The sequence below is a fragment of the Malania oleifera genome, chromosome 1 (genome assembly GCF_029873635.1).
Source record: "Malania oleifera isolate guangnan ecotype guangnan chromosome 1, ASM2987363v1, whole genome shotgun sequence".
Taxonomy (NCBI): domain Eukaryota; kingdom Viridiplantae; phylum Streptophyta; class Magnoliopsida; order Santalales; family Ximeniaceae; genus Malania; species Malania oleifera.
In genome coordinates, this window is record NC_080417.1 from 148,887,769 (window position 1) to 148,904,381 (window position 16,613).

General features: G+C 39.3%; 1 protein-coding gene across 2 annotated transcripts in view; it reads left to right on the plus strand.

The window, feature by feature from the left end:
• Window positions 1-16,613, plus strand: part of LOC131156360 (dihydrolipoyllysine-residue succinyltransferase component of 2-oxoglutarate dehydrogenase complex 2, mitochondrial) — a 39,004-nt gene that overhangs the window by 12,433 nt on the left and 9,958 nt on the right. For both annotated transcript variants that reach the window (XM_058109990.1, XM_058109998.1), the window contains 6 exons: window positions 402-472; window positions 1,505-1,579; window positions 1,682-1,737; window positions 1,837-1,881; window positions 2,004-2,267; window positions 2,378-2,472. In XM_058109990.1, the coding sequence (XP_057965973.1) occupies window positions 402-472; window positions 1,505-1,579; window positions 1,682-1,737; window positions 1,837-1,881; window positions 2,004-2,267; window positions 2,378-2,472 (606 nt within the window). The remainder of the gene's footprint in view (window positions 1-401; window positions 473-1,504; window positions 1,580-1,681; window positions 1,738-1,836; window positions 1,882-2,003; window positions 2,268-2,377; window positions 2,473-16,613) is intronic.

A 16,613-nucleotide genomic window follows, 5' to 3' on the forward strand; every position in this document is an offset into this window, starting at 1 on the left:
TGCCATTGTTTTGTGGGAGAACAGAATTCAATGAATTCAAAGAACTTTAATTCAAGTAGAGCCTGCGCACACATGCATGCTATCGTCTCATCAATTTTGCTCATGAATTTAATGGTGTTTGTTTTGAATAATGTCTTGATGCACCTGCACTTCACAAGCTGGAATTGATTGTTGAAAAACACCATGAGTAGCAGTAATTGACAGGACACTGAGCCATCTAATAAAAAAAATGAGGAAAAATAAAATAATTTTCATGCTAACTTATGTTTTATGTCTCTGTATTTGTGCGGGCGCACACATGTGCATCTGTTTATGTGTGCATGGATGTGTGCATGTGTCATTGGCTTATTGCTTTGCGTTTTTTTTTTTCTCCCGTAAGTCATAATTTTCCTTGTTTGCAGGGAAGGTGTTGCAAGCCTTCAATCTGGGGTTAACATGCGAACATGGAGCAGGCGATTTTCTTCAGACAATGGTGCGATACTTACATGCTTCTTGTTACTTTTTCATTTTTGTATGTTGTTGCTTTTTTGGGAGTAGGTTTTTTTTTTTTTCCACACAATAAAGTTAATTGTAAAGTTAATTGTTCTCAATGCTACCTTCATATATAGAATTTAATGTAGGCATTCTTGCTGTTTTAACAACAGAAAGGTCCAGTGCACAGGGCTTCTGTCTAACTGTACTTGTTATTTAAGAAGTGTGCTTTTCTTTTTTGCTATGACTAGTGCTGTCCAATTAGAAGGGCCTTTGCATAGTTCCTGTTGAAGTATTTGGTGTGTGCCATGTGTTGATTTGGCTATGCACAAAAATGAGTGCATTAATGGTTGCAATGAACTGGCTTTAGTTCTCTTGAATAGAGGATTTCCTTGCCCTACGTAATGGTGTTAAATTCCCAACTGTTTGCAATGTGTCCTTAAGCATGGTGAGAGAGGATCAGCAATGTGCATATCCTGAGAATAAAGATGAAGCAGGCGCTGGCTTGGGCTGCAGTTCAAAGAGTGGGAGAGAGATTGTAGAGATGCCTTGTTGTGGCTAAAAAATGGTGTCGGTAACCAATTAATAGATTGGTGGGGACTGGCCAGCTAATCCCGTAGGAACCTGTAGGGTGCTGCATAATAACTCCCACATCAGATGAATGGCTAAAAGAGAATTGAGATAAGACTGCCCCTATCGATGGGGAATGGCTAGGTAGCGCTGTAGTATAGTGCATAATGGAACCCACATTTATGAATGGGGAGTAATTGAATGACTTATACAAAGAGGTTGGACAAGTTTACTTAACTTGAGTTGAAGCTTTTGCTTGGTAGATAAGCACTTGTGCAGGTTATTCTAATTATTCCAGGAAGGGTTGTGACATTAAGATTGTGCATAACATGCAAATTTATAATGATTACCCTAAATTTATATCACACTTTGCATGCACTACCTTTTCTGCCCTATATTTTACATTTTATTATTCTTAATATGCTTATGATTTAATTATTGGTTGTTTGTGTATGTGATGAAGGTGATTTGGTTAATGCTGTTGTCCCTTTTATGGGTGAATCGATTACTGATGGCACTTTGGCAACATTCTTGAAGAGTATGTTGTCCTAGTTTCTATAGCTTGCTTCTTTTGTTTTTAATTAAACTGTGTTCTTGAGTATTAGATTATGTTTTCTTCTAATATATACTTTTGGAGCAGAACCGGGTGATAGTGTACGGGCTGATGAGCCAATTGCTCAAGTTGAGACAGATAAGGTACCTATTACATAGAGACTGTAATTGAGGCATTCTAGGTTATAGATGACACTGTTTTGTCTCCGGATTCAATTATTAAATTGTTTGTTTCTTCATCAGGTGACAATTGATGTTCCAAGTCCTGAAGCAGGTGTTATTCAGAAGGTAAAATTTCGGTTGTTTTGGATTTTTCCATTTTGGATAATCTATCACCATCAGTTTGTTTGTTTTGTTTTTTTGGAGTAAGAAAGATTTTGAATACTAGTGTTGGCCTTCTGTATTGGTAGTTTGTAGCCCAGGAAGGGGAAACTGTTGAACCGGGTACAAAGATTGCTGTCATTTTGAAGTCCGGAGAAGGTGTAGCCCATGTGGCTCCATCTGAGCCAACATCAGATAAAATTGCTCCTCCTGAGAAAACTATTGAGGAGAAGAAGCAAACGGCTAAGGCTGCAACTGCTCCTGTTATTGAGAAACCTAAAGCAGCAGCTCAACCTCCTCCTAAACGCTCTGCTACAGAGCCCCAGCTTCCCCCTAAGGAAAGAGAAAGACGTGTGAGTCTCATGGATATAATTTATATAAATTTTCTTTTATGGATAGGTAGATATTTCAGAAAAGAAATTTTAAGATGCTTTAGTATGATTGGAGACAATTGCGGCTGCAGGTTCCTATGACAAGACTTAGGAAACGGGTAGCAACTCGTTTGAAAGATTCTCAAAACACTTTTGCAATGCTGACAACCTTCAATGAGGTTGATATGTAAGTTGAAATATTTTAGTTTGATTATAATTCAGAATTGGCAGCTTATGTTTGTTTTCTTCATTTGTATGCTGTGCTTGGTAGGAGGGAATGAAAAGGGGTAAAGGAGGGAAAAAAAGTAAGGATGGAAAGTGAACTTTCGTTTCCTTTTGTTGTTTGGTTAAGTGACAGAAATTTGAAAGAAAGAAAATAGGGAAGTCTTTTTCCAGATATTTTCCTTCCATTGGAGGAATTTAATTTTGGAATGGAAGGTCCATTTCCATCTGTTTTGTTTTGCCTTGCCAAACAAAGGATGGTATTTCTCTGAACTTTTCCTTCCGTCCTTTTCCTTCCTGTTTCCTTTCTACCATGTGCTGTTTAGGTTATTTGATGTTGGAGGTTCTGATATCTCAGTACACTGAAATTTAGAATACATATATTATTAATGTAGTTATGATGTGTGGGTGGCCTGTACAAAAAAAAAAGGATATAGGTGGCAGTTTATTTTAATTTAATTAGATGTAGGATTATTTACTGTGGAAGTTTGTTAGAGTAAGTCAAATTAGGAAATGATTGAGTCATTCATGAATTTGTGTTGAACATTTTAGCCGTAGGGAGTACATGCAGATTAGAAGATCATATACATCCATAGATACTTGGATTTTTTTTCTTTTGGGATAAAAAATAGTTTTTTATTAATATCCAAAAAGCAAAGTACGTGACTTGGATGACAAGGAGAGCTCCCCAGAGCTTCAGAGAACAGAAAAAACAAAAGATACACAAAAAAATAATAACAATACTAGTATTTATTATTTAATTTTCAAAGTTGCTTCCTGCCAATCTCCTTTGAGATCGAAATCGCCGAAAAAGACCAAAAGAGTGCACCTAGAAGGAGGTGAGGAATATTACTTTATCCAATAATAACCATGAATAGCTTGAGTGACCTTTAAAAATCCTAGCATTCCTCTCAATTGATAAGGTTGAAAGAATTGAAAAAACTGTTGTGCTTCAAAGAGCTCTACCATTTCTATTTTTCCAAAGCCCCTGAAGTTAACCAATAACAGCTGTCCCACCTTTTGGTGCCACCCACTGACCCACTCTTCCCCTGCATGAGAAAAGTGGGAATTCATTTCAAAGCTGCGATGCCACCCTGCAATGCACGAAGAGATGAGCAAAAATATACCCATTCCCAAATAAAATCCAGAGATCAGTGCACCAAGTTAAGGCCCAGTACCCAAGGGCTTCTCAAAAATACGGTGAAAGTAATCAGAAATTTTTGTTCATTTCATTGCATTCACAAGCCTTACAGGGCCTTCTTCTCTAAAGCAGATCAAGTGTGTTAATCCTTTTCAATATCACGATCCAGACAAAGGCCCAACTCTTCCCGGGCACCTTAGCAATGTGGTTCCAAGGAAAAAGGTTTAGGGATGGGGATTTCAAAAGGTGTGCGAGAAAGGATTAGATGTGAACATTCCCAATGGATCATCCTCTGATACTCTCTCATCCTTTCTAAAATATGTTGGTCGAGCAAAGAAAGTAGGATACTGAGCTCAACTCATTGAGATTGTGGAAATCCCATGAAGAAGAATCCCCGTCAAATGAAGTGAAGGAGCAAAGATACTTGGATATACTGATGCATATAAAATAAAACTGCTGTCCACAGCATTGATGTGTTGATTACACATCAAATAACCTATACGTGTTGAGTCAGTAAGACGAAGAGGTAGGTCATTGTCATTGATGGTAATCTTTATGTGAGCCTGTTTTGATTGAAGGTTGACTAATCTTGCTCACTTCCACTGCATGTGCAATTGCTACAAATGCTTCTGATTGATACCCTTTGGTTCAAATAACCAACATAAGTTATCTTCAAGGCAATAAAGACCACACGAGTTTTCTACTCCTTAATCCTTTCAATATGCCTACATAATAAAGTGGTTTTGTGGAGGTGTGCATTGCTTGCCATTCTTTGGTTGTTGTGGATTGGAAGAAAATGGGAGGTTTTTTGGAATAAATTTCACTTCTCTTTTTATGTTGGGTGGAGTTGTGTTTTTAGGTTATCTCCTAGGGTGACTCGCAACTTGACTAGTGGGCTGTTTTGATGTAATTTTTGTGGTAAAAAAAAAATAAAAATTTGAAGGTTGTTTTGTGATTTTGTCCTCCCTTTAGTTTACTCGGGAAGATGCCTTTTCTTTACTTTTTTTTTCCTTAATAAATCTTCTTCCTCTTTTCTTAATTCTCCTTTTTTTCCCCCTAAAAATCAAAGAATACACATGCATAAGAGAATAGCTTAATATTTTACCTTTTTCATTATATGTATGTGTGCATATACACGCATTTATGTGTGTGTGTGTATGTGCACAAGTGTGTCTAGAGTTTTGGCTTGATACCAAAAGAAAGTTATGGCTGGTATAATAAAGTGCACACTTTTATGACTCGGGGTTTGATTCTTTGTAAAACGAGATACAGTCTGTTTTTTCTCACAGAATTGAACAATATATATGTTAAAGGTAGCTTTTAAATTTCTTTCAATGCTTGTGCTCCATTTAAAAATTTATTACTGTAAGATTGGTCACACTTTATTGGAATGTTGTGGTGAAAGTTCATGAAATGAGCATTTTGGAATTGTAGAGGCTTGAATGATGTGGTTAGACAACAAGACATTTTCTTCAAAAAGGTATTTTGGTCTTTTGGAGAATTTGGAAGTGGTCTGATCTGAAAGCAAGAATGTTAAGAATTGATTAACACTTAATTTGGTACATTTGTGGCTGATGTGAAGTAGCTGATTAAGTATTGAGGAGTTGATTCAGATTGCTTACGCTCCTCTCCTCCCCTTGCCTGAGGGGGAAAAGGGGGCTGTTGGAAAATTTGATGACTCTGTGGGGTTTGTGAGGGTTGATGTGAGAGAGGGTTTGTAAGAGGAAGAAGAAGTGTTTAAAGGGTCGACTCAGATGGTGTGGTGAAGGAAGAAGCTTTAAGGACAACAAATGAATCATCAAGGGATCCCTATGATCTAATGGAGGGTTGATCTTGAGCTCTCCTGATGCTTCCCTCTATTGTTTCCCTCCTTGTTTTGGGATGATGGGCTCCTCCCTTTCGCAACGACGGGAGTTACCCTTAAACCTGAAGCCTCCTGCTCTTCTTCTCCCCACTTCCTTCTTTCCCCTGCCTTGATGCCAGAACCCCTAAACCCTCTGTGAAACCTAAACCCCCTGCATCACCTTTCCCCTGCGCAGCTTTGACTTTCATTCTTGGTGACCCACATTACTGCGTTCATCCACAAGCACAAAGCTCTCAATGCGAACTAAGAGGAAGACTTTTGATTTAGCCATTAAAGGAGAGGAAACTGACCTCCTGAGACTCATGGAACTACGGAATGGTTGCTGCATGTCTATCTTTTTGGGACTTGGAGTATCTCGCTTGGCTCCTACGAGCCTGGGAAGATTTCTGGAGCTCAAGAAGAGGCCCTCTCTCACCCTTGTGGTTTCGCAGAATGTGAAACGAGGAGAAAACATTTTCGCTCCATCTGAAGTTGAACAAACATGGCAAGTTCATCTCCCTATTGGGAACCAATAGTGGAGGCTAGAGGTATTTGGTCTTTCAGAGGGTTTCGATTTGAAATGTTGGCTCAAGATCTTGAATGCAATTACTGAGCTGAGCTGGCGTCTGCTTCTCTCCTCTTTCTGGAAGCCCATCTCTAGACAGCAAGGCAGACCTTTGCCCCCTTCCTCATGCCAGGAGGTTTTGAAGACCTCGCCTTCTGTTGCAGTACCTTGGACCCTGTTTAAGCCAGTTACAGCCTGGACTTGCACCCATTGTGTCTGTCATTACTGCAGAGAACTTATTCTTCTGATCCCGAAAACTGACCAGCTGCAAGAACTTCTTGGGGTGGGGAGGCTGGTTGTACCTGTGAAATTCCTTTGCAAACATTGTTGAGAAGAACAACATTGGTCTGGGCAAACCTAAATGTTTCTCCTCCTCCATTGAGCTTGGGACAGAACTAAAGGAGAGCAAAATTACCCTATTTTAGGGGGATGTCCTCTTTGGCCTCCATAGTCCCTTAGCTTTTCTTGAGGCCAAACCTTGTTCTTACAACCCTTTTACGTCCCACAATGGTCTCTCCATGGTAGCTGTAAAATTCTCTTTCTTTGGAGTAGATCATGCAACTGAGCCTCACTCCTAGGCCTTCATTACTAGTGAAGCTGAGAAGGAATCAGATCCAGAGCCTCCATTATTGCAGGCTGATGCCTCCGTTTTATCCTTAATTCCAGCTCCTTCTAATCACTCAGTGGCCCTTCTATCCAGCCTCAATTCGGCTGATGCCCAGGACAATCCCAAATTTGAAATGTTGAATGGTTTAGACTCGGAAAGCACACTTTTTAAGGAGCAGGTCTCTGAGTGGATGTTAAGGAAAATGAAAATGATCAGTAAATCCATTGGCGTGCCTTTCGATGGCTTTGAAGATGGGGCTTTGAAATGTTTGAAGAGATAGAGAAGAAAAGAAGAGAGGAGGCGTGGCTTAGCTTCAAAAAACCTATGGGCAGCAATAGGAAATTGGACACAAAAAGGGAGCTGAAATGCTTGGAATGTTCAACTAATTGTGATAAACTAGGAGGTTGCACGTATTTGGTGGAGGCGACCAATAGTCAAGTATGCACTACTAAATCATGTTAAGGAAACTCATTTCCTGGAATGTGAGGGGATTAAATGACAAAGATAAAAGGACCCTAATCAAATCCTTTCTTAAATAAAGGAGAGGTGACATTGTTTGCTTATAGGAAACTAAAGTGGAAAATATGGATCAATCCTTCATCAAAGATCTTTGGGGACGGGAGAACTGGGGATGGATTTCCCTTGGTGCTGTTGGCAACACAGGAGGCATCCTCTTTTGGCGGAATCTGAAGGTTGGGGAGATGATAGATCATTCCATCAGCTGTCTTTGTCTCATGCTTGTTTAAAAATCTACATGACAACTTTCTATGGGTTCTCACTAGGGTCTATGGCCTACGCGAAGGACCTACTAGACATTTGTTCTGGATTGAACTCTTGGAGATTAAAGGCTGTTGGGATGCACCTTGGGTTATTTGAGGAGACTATGGTGTCGTATCCCCATGAAAGAAGTGGGGCGGAGTGGAAAACAGATGTATGAGAGTTAATTCCTTGGCTTCACCAGTGTGAGTGCTCTTATTGATCTCCCCTGTCAACGGAACAGCAAACATCAAAAGATTTCTTTCCTTATTTCAGCCCACAATTATTTCCTTATTTCTCCATTCATTATTTTGTACAGTTAGCATATATTTTTGACAGATTATAGTTCACATGTATAGGGCCTGACAGATTATAGTTTACATGTATAGGGCTAGAATCATGCTGGACCTTATTTACTTTCCATGTATAGCATTCTTGTAAAGTCTATCTATAATATATAGAACTCAAGGCCAAACCATTCGGCCATTCACACAATATTTTGATGTGGTATCAGAGCCAGCCAACTACTAATTTTTTTCCCCTCAAATTAGTTTTGTCTTCTCGGTTTCGGAGGTGCCTCTCGATTCTATGGCTGTCGTGGGTCTATTCTCTTTTGGAATTTTTTGGTCCTCTGTTTTTCAGTATTTCTGTGACTGAGTGGCTGTAGGAACAGCTTCCTGTTGCTGTTCTGGTGCTTTTCTGTCCTTGTGTTTCTCGGTACCACAGGTTTCTTGGTTTGCAATTTATTTTTAGTGCAGGCAGGACGTTCGGAACAGCTTTCTGTTGCTGTTTCTGGTGCTTTTCTGTCCTTGTGATTCTCGGCACAGCAGGTTCTTGGTTCACAATTTATTTTTAGTGCAGGCAGGTCGATCGGAACAGCTTTCTGTTGCTGTTTCTGGTTCCTTGTGATTCTCAGCACAGCAGGTTCTTGTTTCACGATTCATTTTTTCAGTGCAGGCAGGTTGATCTTGGCTATCTTTGTACCTGCGTTGATTTATTTTTTGGGCTTCTTGATTTTCTGGTGGTATTTTTCTTTTGGCAGAGTCTGTTTTCTTTTGGCTTCTTGATTTTCTCCTTTATTTAGCATGGACTCCGCACTTGTGTGCACCAAGTTTATGGGCAACAATTATTCTACGTGGGTTTTTCAATTTGAACTTTTCCTTAAGGGAAAAGATTTGTGGGGTCATATTGATGGCACAGATTGTGCACCAAATCCTGATAAATCCAAGGATTCAGCGGCTTGCCCTTCATGGGCCGTGCTTGATGCGCGGATTATGTCTTGGCTTCTTGGTTCGGTTGAGCCACATGTTGTCCCCAACTTGCAGCCTTATCGCACCGTGCAATCCATGTGGACTTATTTGAAAAGAGTATATCATCAAGATAACGGTGCTCATCGTTTTCAATTAGAGCATGCGATTGCCATGTTTCAACATGTGGTGTGCTGTTGCAGGCAACTAAATATAAAACCTATACTCCTAAAAATACATGTAGTGGTGCGAGTAAGAATTGTTCCCACGGAGAGTATCTAGCCTAGTTTTATGCTACATGAACAAGTATTTGGGGGGGGGGGGGGGTTGAGTATAACGAAAACAATTTTAAGAGAAGCAACGAAGGAACAAATCAAATTAAAGTATCGAAATCAATCAAAAGACAAACCTTGGTCCAAGTCAACATCCACCATCGGAATTTTACAACTGATCATCGATGCAAGTATATATCAATTCACACTTCGAATGTTCATCGTTGGAACTATTTTCCTCTCTCTCCTGAGTCCCAGTTAATTAGAAAACAAGTGATCTAATTAACCCTAACTACTAAACAACCCAGGACAAGCGCTAAAGGTTTAATCTAGTAGCAGCCTTAAGAATTAGAGAGATTGATAAAGCTTAACAACACAAGCACAAGCGGTTGCATTTTATTTAGTCGTGCGTTCTTCCTAAGATCTAATAATTTTTGACGCAGCAAATCATTAAATCTTAGTTGCTTCACAAATTAGAGGGATCAAACAATCACGGATTTGATATCTAACCTAGCAGTAGATTGAAACGAATAATAAACTAGTAGGCCTCCTAGTAATTAAACGAGAAAATCATGAAAATAGGCATAGAAGAACATCTGAGACTCAAAGCATGAATTGAACAAAAAAACAAATTAGATCTCACATTTTTATTGATTTCGAGACTTTCGTTTCCTTCGACCAATTATAAAAGTTTAGCCATGCAGGGGCATGATGAAAACTCGAAGGAGGAGTTAGAGAAGAGGGGAGAGAGAGACGTGTGAGAAGAGGGGGTGTGGGAAATCTGATGATTTCTCCCCCTGTTAAATGTTCATTCCCCTTATTAGAAGCCTAAAAAATCTCCTAAAAATATTCTAAATGCTATCCTAAAATAACAATATCCAAATATGACTAATTAAGGATAATATTAAAAATAAAATAAAGTCCTAATATAACTAGGAAAGTGGTTTTTCTAACTGGAATTTTTCGTGCACCAAATCTGGAATCTTCCGAAAATAAATCACGTCAGATCCGCGTATTAGAATTGCATGCTAAGGAACGTTCTAGAACGTCAGCAGTGCAGGTGCAGCGACTTCAAGCCCGATTTTGACCTTGATGAAGCCAGTATCTCTCAAAACTCAAAACATGAAAGTTGTAAAGCTTTTTCTTGGTGTTCTATAGCATCTTGAATCATCTCAATTGGAGCTTGGATGAGAGAGTTATGCCCATATTACGAAGCGATGTTGAAACTGTCCAAAATCCCCTAATTGGCTTCATTTTGCACTTAATGCCTCCATTTGCATCCTAAGTCAGTATATAAGAATAATGAGTACATTGAGGCACCAAATAAGTATAAAAGACTAAACATTAAGGGAGAAAATATGACATTTTGTATTCTTATCAACATGACTATCGCTTCATCTAAGACTATTATTCGGTGTTTCTGACTCTTTAGAGCGAATATTCTAATCTAGTTACCACAGATGTTCTTGTTGCCTCTCTTCCCTTTATTCAACGTCTTCAAGAGACTAGTCGTCGTGAATAGTTTCTTATGAAACTCCGCCCTAAGTATGAACCTGCTCACTCTTCTCGACTGAATCGCTCTCCTATTCCTTCTCTTGATGTTTGTTTTGGTGGGTTACTTCGTGAAGAACAACGACTTAGTACTTAAGTTACTTTGGCACAATCTCATGGTAGTTTAGGGTCTATCCCCGTGGCTTATGCTGCTCAATGACGAGGATTGCCTGCGCATTCTAGCACCTTGTAGTGTTTTTGTTGCAAAGAATTTGGACATATTGCTGCTAATTGTTCCAAGCAATATTGCTCTTATTGCAAGAAGAGGGGTCACATTATCAAAGACTGTCGTATCCGCTCGCAGAATTGTTAAGCCCAAGCATTTCAGACTTTTGTTATTGTATCCCCCACAGTGATTTTTGCGGCCCCTGGCTCTTGTTCAGGTGACTCCTCTGTTCTTGCACCTCCTACAGGGAATTATTGCACACTTGAAATGGTGCAACAGATGCTAATTTCGACATTATCAGCAATGGGGCTCCAAGGTAACAATTCTACTAAACTTTGGTATGTGGACTCAGGTGCCTCTAGTCATAAGACGAATAATCCCACTACTCTATGTCATGTTCGGCCCAATGCTGGTCTATTTGCTTGAGACTGCTAATGGCAGTTCTTTGCCTATAGCTGCTGTCGGAGATGCCTCTTCTAAGTTCACTGATGTGTTTCTTGCTCCTCAGCTTTCCACGAATCTTATTTCTGTTGGTCAATTAGTTGATAACAATTGTGCTGTTAATTTTTTTGGTGATGGTTGTGTTGTGCAAGACCATGTAATAGGGGAGCCGATCGCGAGGGACCTAAAGTGGGGCACTTGTTTCCACTACTTTTGCCTATTCCAGAACTTTCTCCAGTTTCTTCTATTTAGTCTTTTGCTTGTAATAATGTTTCAAATCTTAGTATGGTGTGTCATCGTCGTTTAGGCTATCCCAATACTCAGATTTTATCTCATGTATTGAACTCTGGTTTACTTGGTAGTAAAGACCGCTCTTCTTTATCTCGAGTATGCTTCTTGCAAACTTGGTAAAAGCAAAATTCTCCCCTTCCCTTTGCATGCTAGTAGAGCTTCTCAGTGTTTTGATCTTATCCATAGTGATGTTTGGGGACATTTTGTAACGCCTCGGCCCTTAATACGGCCCCAGAGTGCTACTATACATACATATCATGTACAAATCCTGCTGTCATACATAACTACCCGCCCCAAACAGGGACATACGGGTATTTCATAATGATTTGTACTCACATATATTGTGGAAAACATAAACATTTATATGGATTCTATTAGACGTACCAGAGTATCTAACTATTCCTTACATATATTCAACTGTACTTAAAACATAAAACTGTATTACATTCCCAAAAACAACCAGGCTAACAACCCAGTACTCATACAGATTCTTATGCTAACAGGACCCTATGCTCCACAGCCTCTTTAGACGACTAGGACCGATTTCCTGTAATTCCTGAAAACAAGGTTGTAAGATTGGGGTGAGACTTCTCAGTAAGGAGGAAAATATTACATTAGTGTGCGACTATATAGTTATATCCTTGTTTGAAAACCGTTATATAAATTGCACATTCTCAATACTGTAATATATATATAGTATATATATAAGTTCTTGATAATGTATAACCCAGCATCATTACAGGTGAGAGTTCCCGAGGTTAGGGCAGGGTACAGGTCCATACACTGTACGATCCCTCCGCCCGATACTCAAACCTGTGACTCTGCCCTGTAAAGTGTTTAAATCATGTATATGCATATTTAGAACACCGTCCAGCTTGAAACTATCATAACTATGCTAGTAACTCCCCGTGGCAAGGGTTGTGTGATAAGAACACATTGATCAAGCCCTGTACGTACATGTATCGTCAGGCTTCTTAACATATTGTAGTCCAACTTGACCATCACCACCCTGATCCCTTTTGACCAGTGGCCCTTCTTACGAAGCCTACTACTAGGTACCCACACTGAACAATACCTACGTGTGGTTTACACTGTACCTCTGTTTTGGCAACGGTACCGAGCCTACATAATATAAGCTATTTAAGGCTTCATATACTATTGAGACAAACTGCGGTCCCAATATCATATATACAATTTACATTAAAACATAATAACCTGTGCAATTCCAGTATTTTCACAATTCTCATTCATGCATACTTTCATTCATGTTGTGGTAAAAATTGGCTCGTAATCTCTTGGTTTTACCATTTTTCTCATACTTGGCATGGTATCTAACCGGCACTTGTTTTTTGCATTTTTTGAAAATCACTTGGAACCTTAGTCCCCATAGTTCATATACATACATCTCAAATCAGTATAGATTTAATTCATATCATACGTCACACTTATTTGATTAAATATACATTTCATATAAGCTGGTTCGTAAAATAACATTTCTGCTGCTATTTAAGAGTGTCAAGCCTCTCCTACTTTAACTTTAGTACAAATAAAGTAGTTTAAGAAATAATGAGATCACATGCGAAAAACCCCATTTTTGTCGAAACTGTAAAATCGTGAAAACCGTAAGAATTGGCATTTATACCCGGTAAAACTTTGCAAATAAGCAGTCAATAAGTGTGCATATAAACAAAAGCTACATATTCTGTGGTTTCTTTTTCTAAAAATACTGATGTAAACAAATCCCCTTACCTTTTGACGTAAAAACCGAAACACGAGCTTATTGATTCAAAATTACGACACGGAAACCTCAAAACCTAAAAATCAAAGAACAATACCTTAGTATTATTCAATCTACTACAAATCTACCGAAACGAAAACGAATTCAGATCCTCACCTCGATTTAAAAAAAAATCCCGAAAATCCTCAAAACGACGATTTGATCCGTTATAATTATAGAGTTTCTTCTTCTGATCCACGTAAGAACCTTCGATCGTCGAAACGGACGACGAACGGCGAAGAATTGTAGAGAGAGAGAGGGAGAGCTTGCCGGTTCTAGAGAGAGAGAGAGAGAGATTTTGGGTTTTCTTAACCCTTAAGCAATCAAAAATGATATTTATAGAGCCTTTGATGGAGTCAACTTTGTTGACGAACCAGCCAGGTTGTTCGTGAACGAAGCTCTACCCTCGTTGATGAACCCTATACGGATATTTTCTTTGGTTCACTCGGTATCTCTTCGTCGACGACGCTTTGAATTTTGGCGACGAACATACTGCCTTCGTCGACGAACCCTGCTGTAATTCTCTTTTTACCCTTTTATTATTTATTTTCCTTATTTACGGGTTTGGGTCTTTACAATCTTCCTCGGTTAGCTCACATGAAAAATTTAAATACTGTGACTGTCATTAATGATCATAGCAGATTTACTAGGGTCTACTTTCTTCGCTCTAAATATAAGGTTTTTGGTACTTTCATTGGGTTTTTAGTGTAATGTTGACAATCAATTTTCTACTTCTATTAAGACATTGCACACATATTCCAGTGGTGAATATTTGTCTACTGAGTTTAAAGCATTTTTGGCTTCTAAAGGTATTATTCATCGACGTTCATGTCCCGTTACTCCCCAACAGAATGGAGTAGCCGAACGCAAAAATAATCATCTCCTAGATGTGGTACGTACTCTCTAGCTGGAATCCTCTGTTCCATCGATGTTTTGGGTTGAGGCCTTGAAAACAGCTACTTGATTAATCGTTTACCTTCTCAAGTCCTACTCATGGAGTCTCCCTATTTCCGTTTATTTGCTAAGCAACCTAGTTACGATAACCTCCATAACTTTGGTTGTGTATGTTTTGTTCATTTACCTCCTCATGAGCAACATAAATTATCTGCTCAATCTGTTAGATGTGCATTCTTGGGATATAATGTGTGTTAAAAGGGATTTGTTTGCTATGATCCTACATTACATCGTACATGCATTTCTAGGAATGTTATTTTCTTTGAAAATTAACATTTCTTTCCTGTGTCTTCTGTACCTTCCTCTTCTACTGTGATTCTCCCCTCCTTTGAGGAGTAGTTCTCGGATCCTCATTAATTCAGTTCTCGTTTTAAACCAGGTATTGTGTATACGTGACGCTCCCGCCCACACTCTCTTTCGGTGGCTCATCCGATTTCTGATCCTACCATGCTCTAGATTTAGTCAGTTGCAGCACCTCCAGAGCCTTTGGTACGTCGCTTTTCTCGAGTGTCTGTATGCCCGGATATGTATTGGTTTCCCTTTTCCAATTTTGGCAATTCTGTTTCAGCTCTTATTGCTCCATTGTCCAATATAGATATTCCCACATCCAACTCACACGCTGCCAAGCATGATTGTTGGTGACAAGCTATATAGGAAGAAATTGAGCCTTGGCCTCCCACCATTGTTCTTTTGGGTTGCAAATGGGTTTACTCTGTCAAGGTCCGATCTGATGGAAGTCTGGATCGTTACAAAGCTCACCTTGTTGCACTTGGGAATAATCAGGAATATGGTGTCAATTATGAAGAGACCTTTGCTCCTGTGGCTAAGATGACTACTGTTCGTACAATTCTGGTTATTGCTGCTTCTAGTGATTGGCCATTACATCAAATGGATGTCAAGAATGCTTTTATTCACAGGGATCTTATAGAGTGTATTTATATGAAGCCACCTCCGGGCTTGTTTCCCTCTTCGACTTCACGTGTGTAAGCTTCTTTGCTCTATATATGGTCTCAAACAAGCTCCGAGGGCGGCCTGGTTTGATAAATTCCGCACCACTTTATTACAATTTTCATTCAAGCAGAGCAAGTATGACACTTCATTGTTTCTTCGGAAATCAAACATGGGTATTGTTGTTCTTTTGGTTTCTGTTGATGATATTGTGATTACTGGTTCCGATTTTGCTTTACTTGCTCAGCTCAAGACTCATCTCTTAGAGTACTTTCATATGAAAGATCTTGGGTCTCACATATTTTCTTGGTCTTGAGGTGAATCGTAGTCCCTCTGGCATTTCACTCAATCAACATAAGTATGCTAGTGACTTGGTGGCTACAGCTGGCCTTCAGGAGGGTACGTTTGTTGATACTCGCATGGAATTAAATGTCAAGCTTCACAAAGAGGAGGGTGCCTTATTTGCTGATCCCAGTTTATACCGAAAGTGGGTGGGTAGTCTTAACTATCTCACCATTACTAGACTGGACATTTCTTTTGCTATATAGCAAGTCAGCCAGTATCTTCAGACTCCTCGTCATCTTCATTTGATTGTTGTCTGTAGGATCATACGCTGTGTTCAGGGCACTTTTGCCCGTGGTTTATTCTTCCCTGCAAGCAATTCTACTCGCCCTGTTGCTTATAGCGATGCTGATTGGGTTGTTGTGCGGATACACGTCGCTCCATCACTGGTTGGTGTGTGTTCTTAGGTAATGCATTAATCTCTTGGAAGAGTAAGAAGCAAGACATAGTTTCTAAGTCATTGATGGAATCTGAATGCCAGGTGGTGTCTCTTGCTTGTTTTGAAGCCAAGGTTTGCTTGCTGAGCTAGATTTTTCTATGACCGATCCTACACCTCTACATGTCGATAATATGAGTGCTATCCAGATCACCACCAATCCTATCTATTATGAGCGCACGAAGCATATTGAAGTCGATTGTCACTCTATCCGTGAAGCATTTGAAGCTCGTGTTATTACTCTTCCACATATTTTCACTAAATAACAAATTGCTGATATCTTCACCAAGGCTCTCACTCGTTATCGATATTGCTTCCTAAGTAGCAAATTGATGCTTGTTGATCAACCCGCATCAATTTGAAGGGGGCTGTCAATCGAACAGCAAACAACAAAAGATTTCTTTCCTTATTTTAGCCCACAATTATTTCCTTATTTCTCCATTCATTATTCTGTACAGTTAGCATATATTTTTAACAGATTATAGTTTACATGTATAGGGCTAGAATCATGCTAGACCTTATTTACTTTCGATGTATAGCATTCTTGTAAAGTCAAAATATAATATACAGAACTCAAGGCCAAACCATTCAGCCATTCACACAATATTTTGACACCCCCATCATTGGTGGTACTTTTACATGGTCCAACTGTCCAACTCTAGGGACTTACCTTCTTTCTCAAGAATTGATAGATTCCTTATCTCAGTGCATTGGTATATCCACTTTCCTGAAACCACTCAGGTGCTCCTACCCAAGCCACAGATTATTT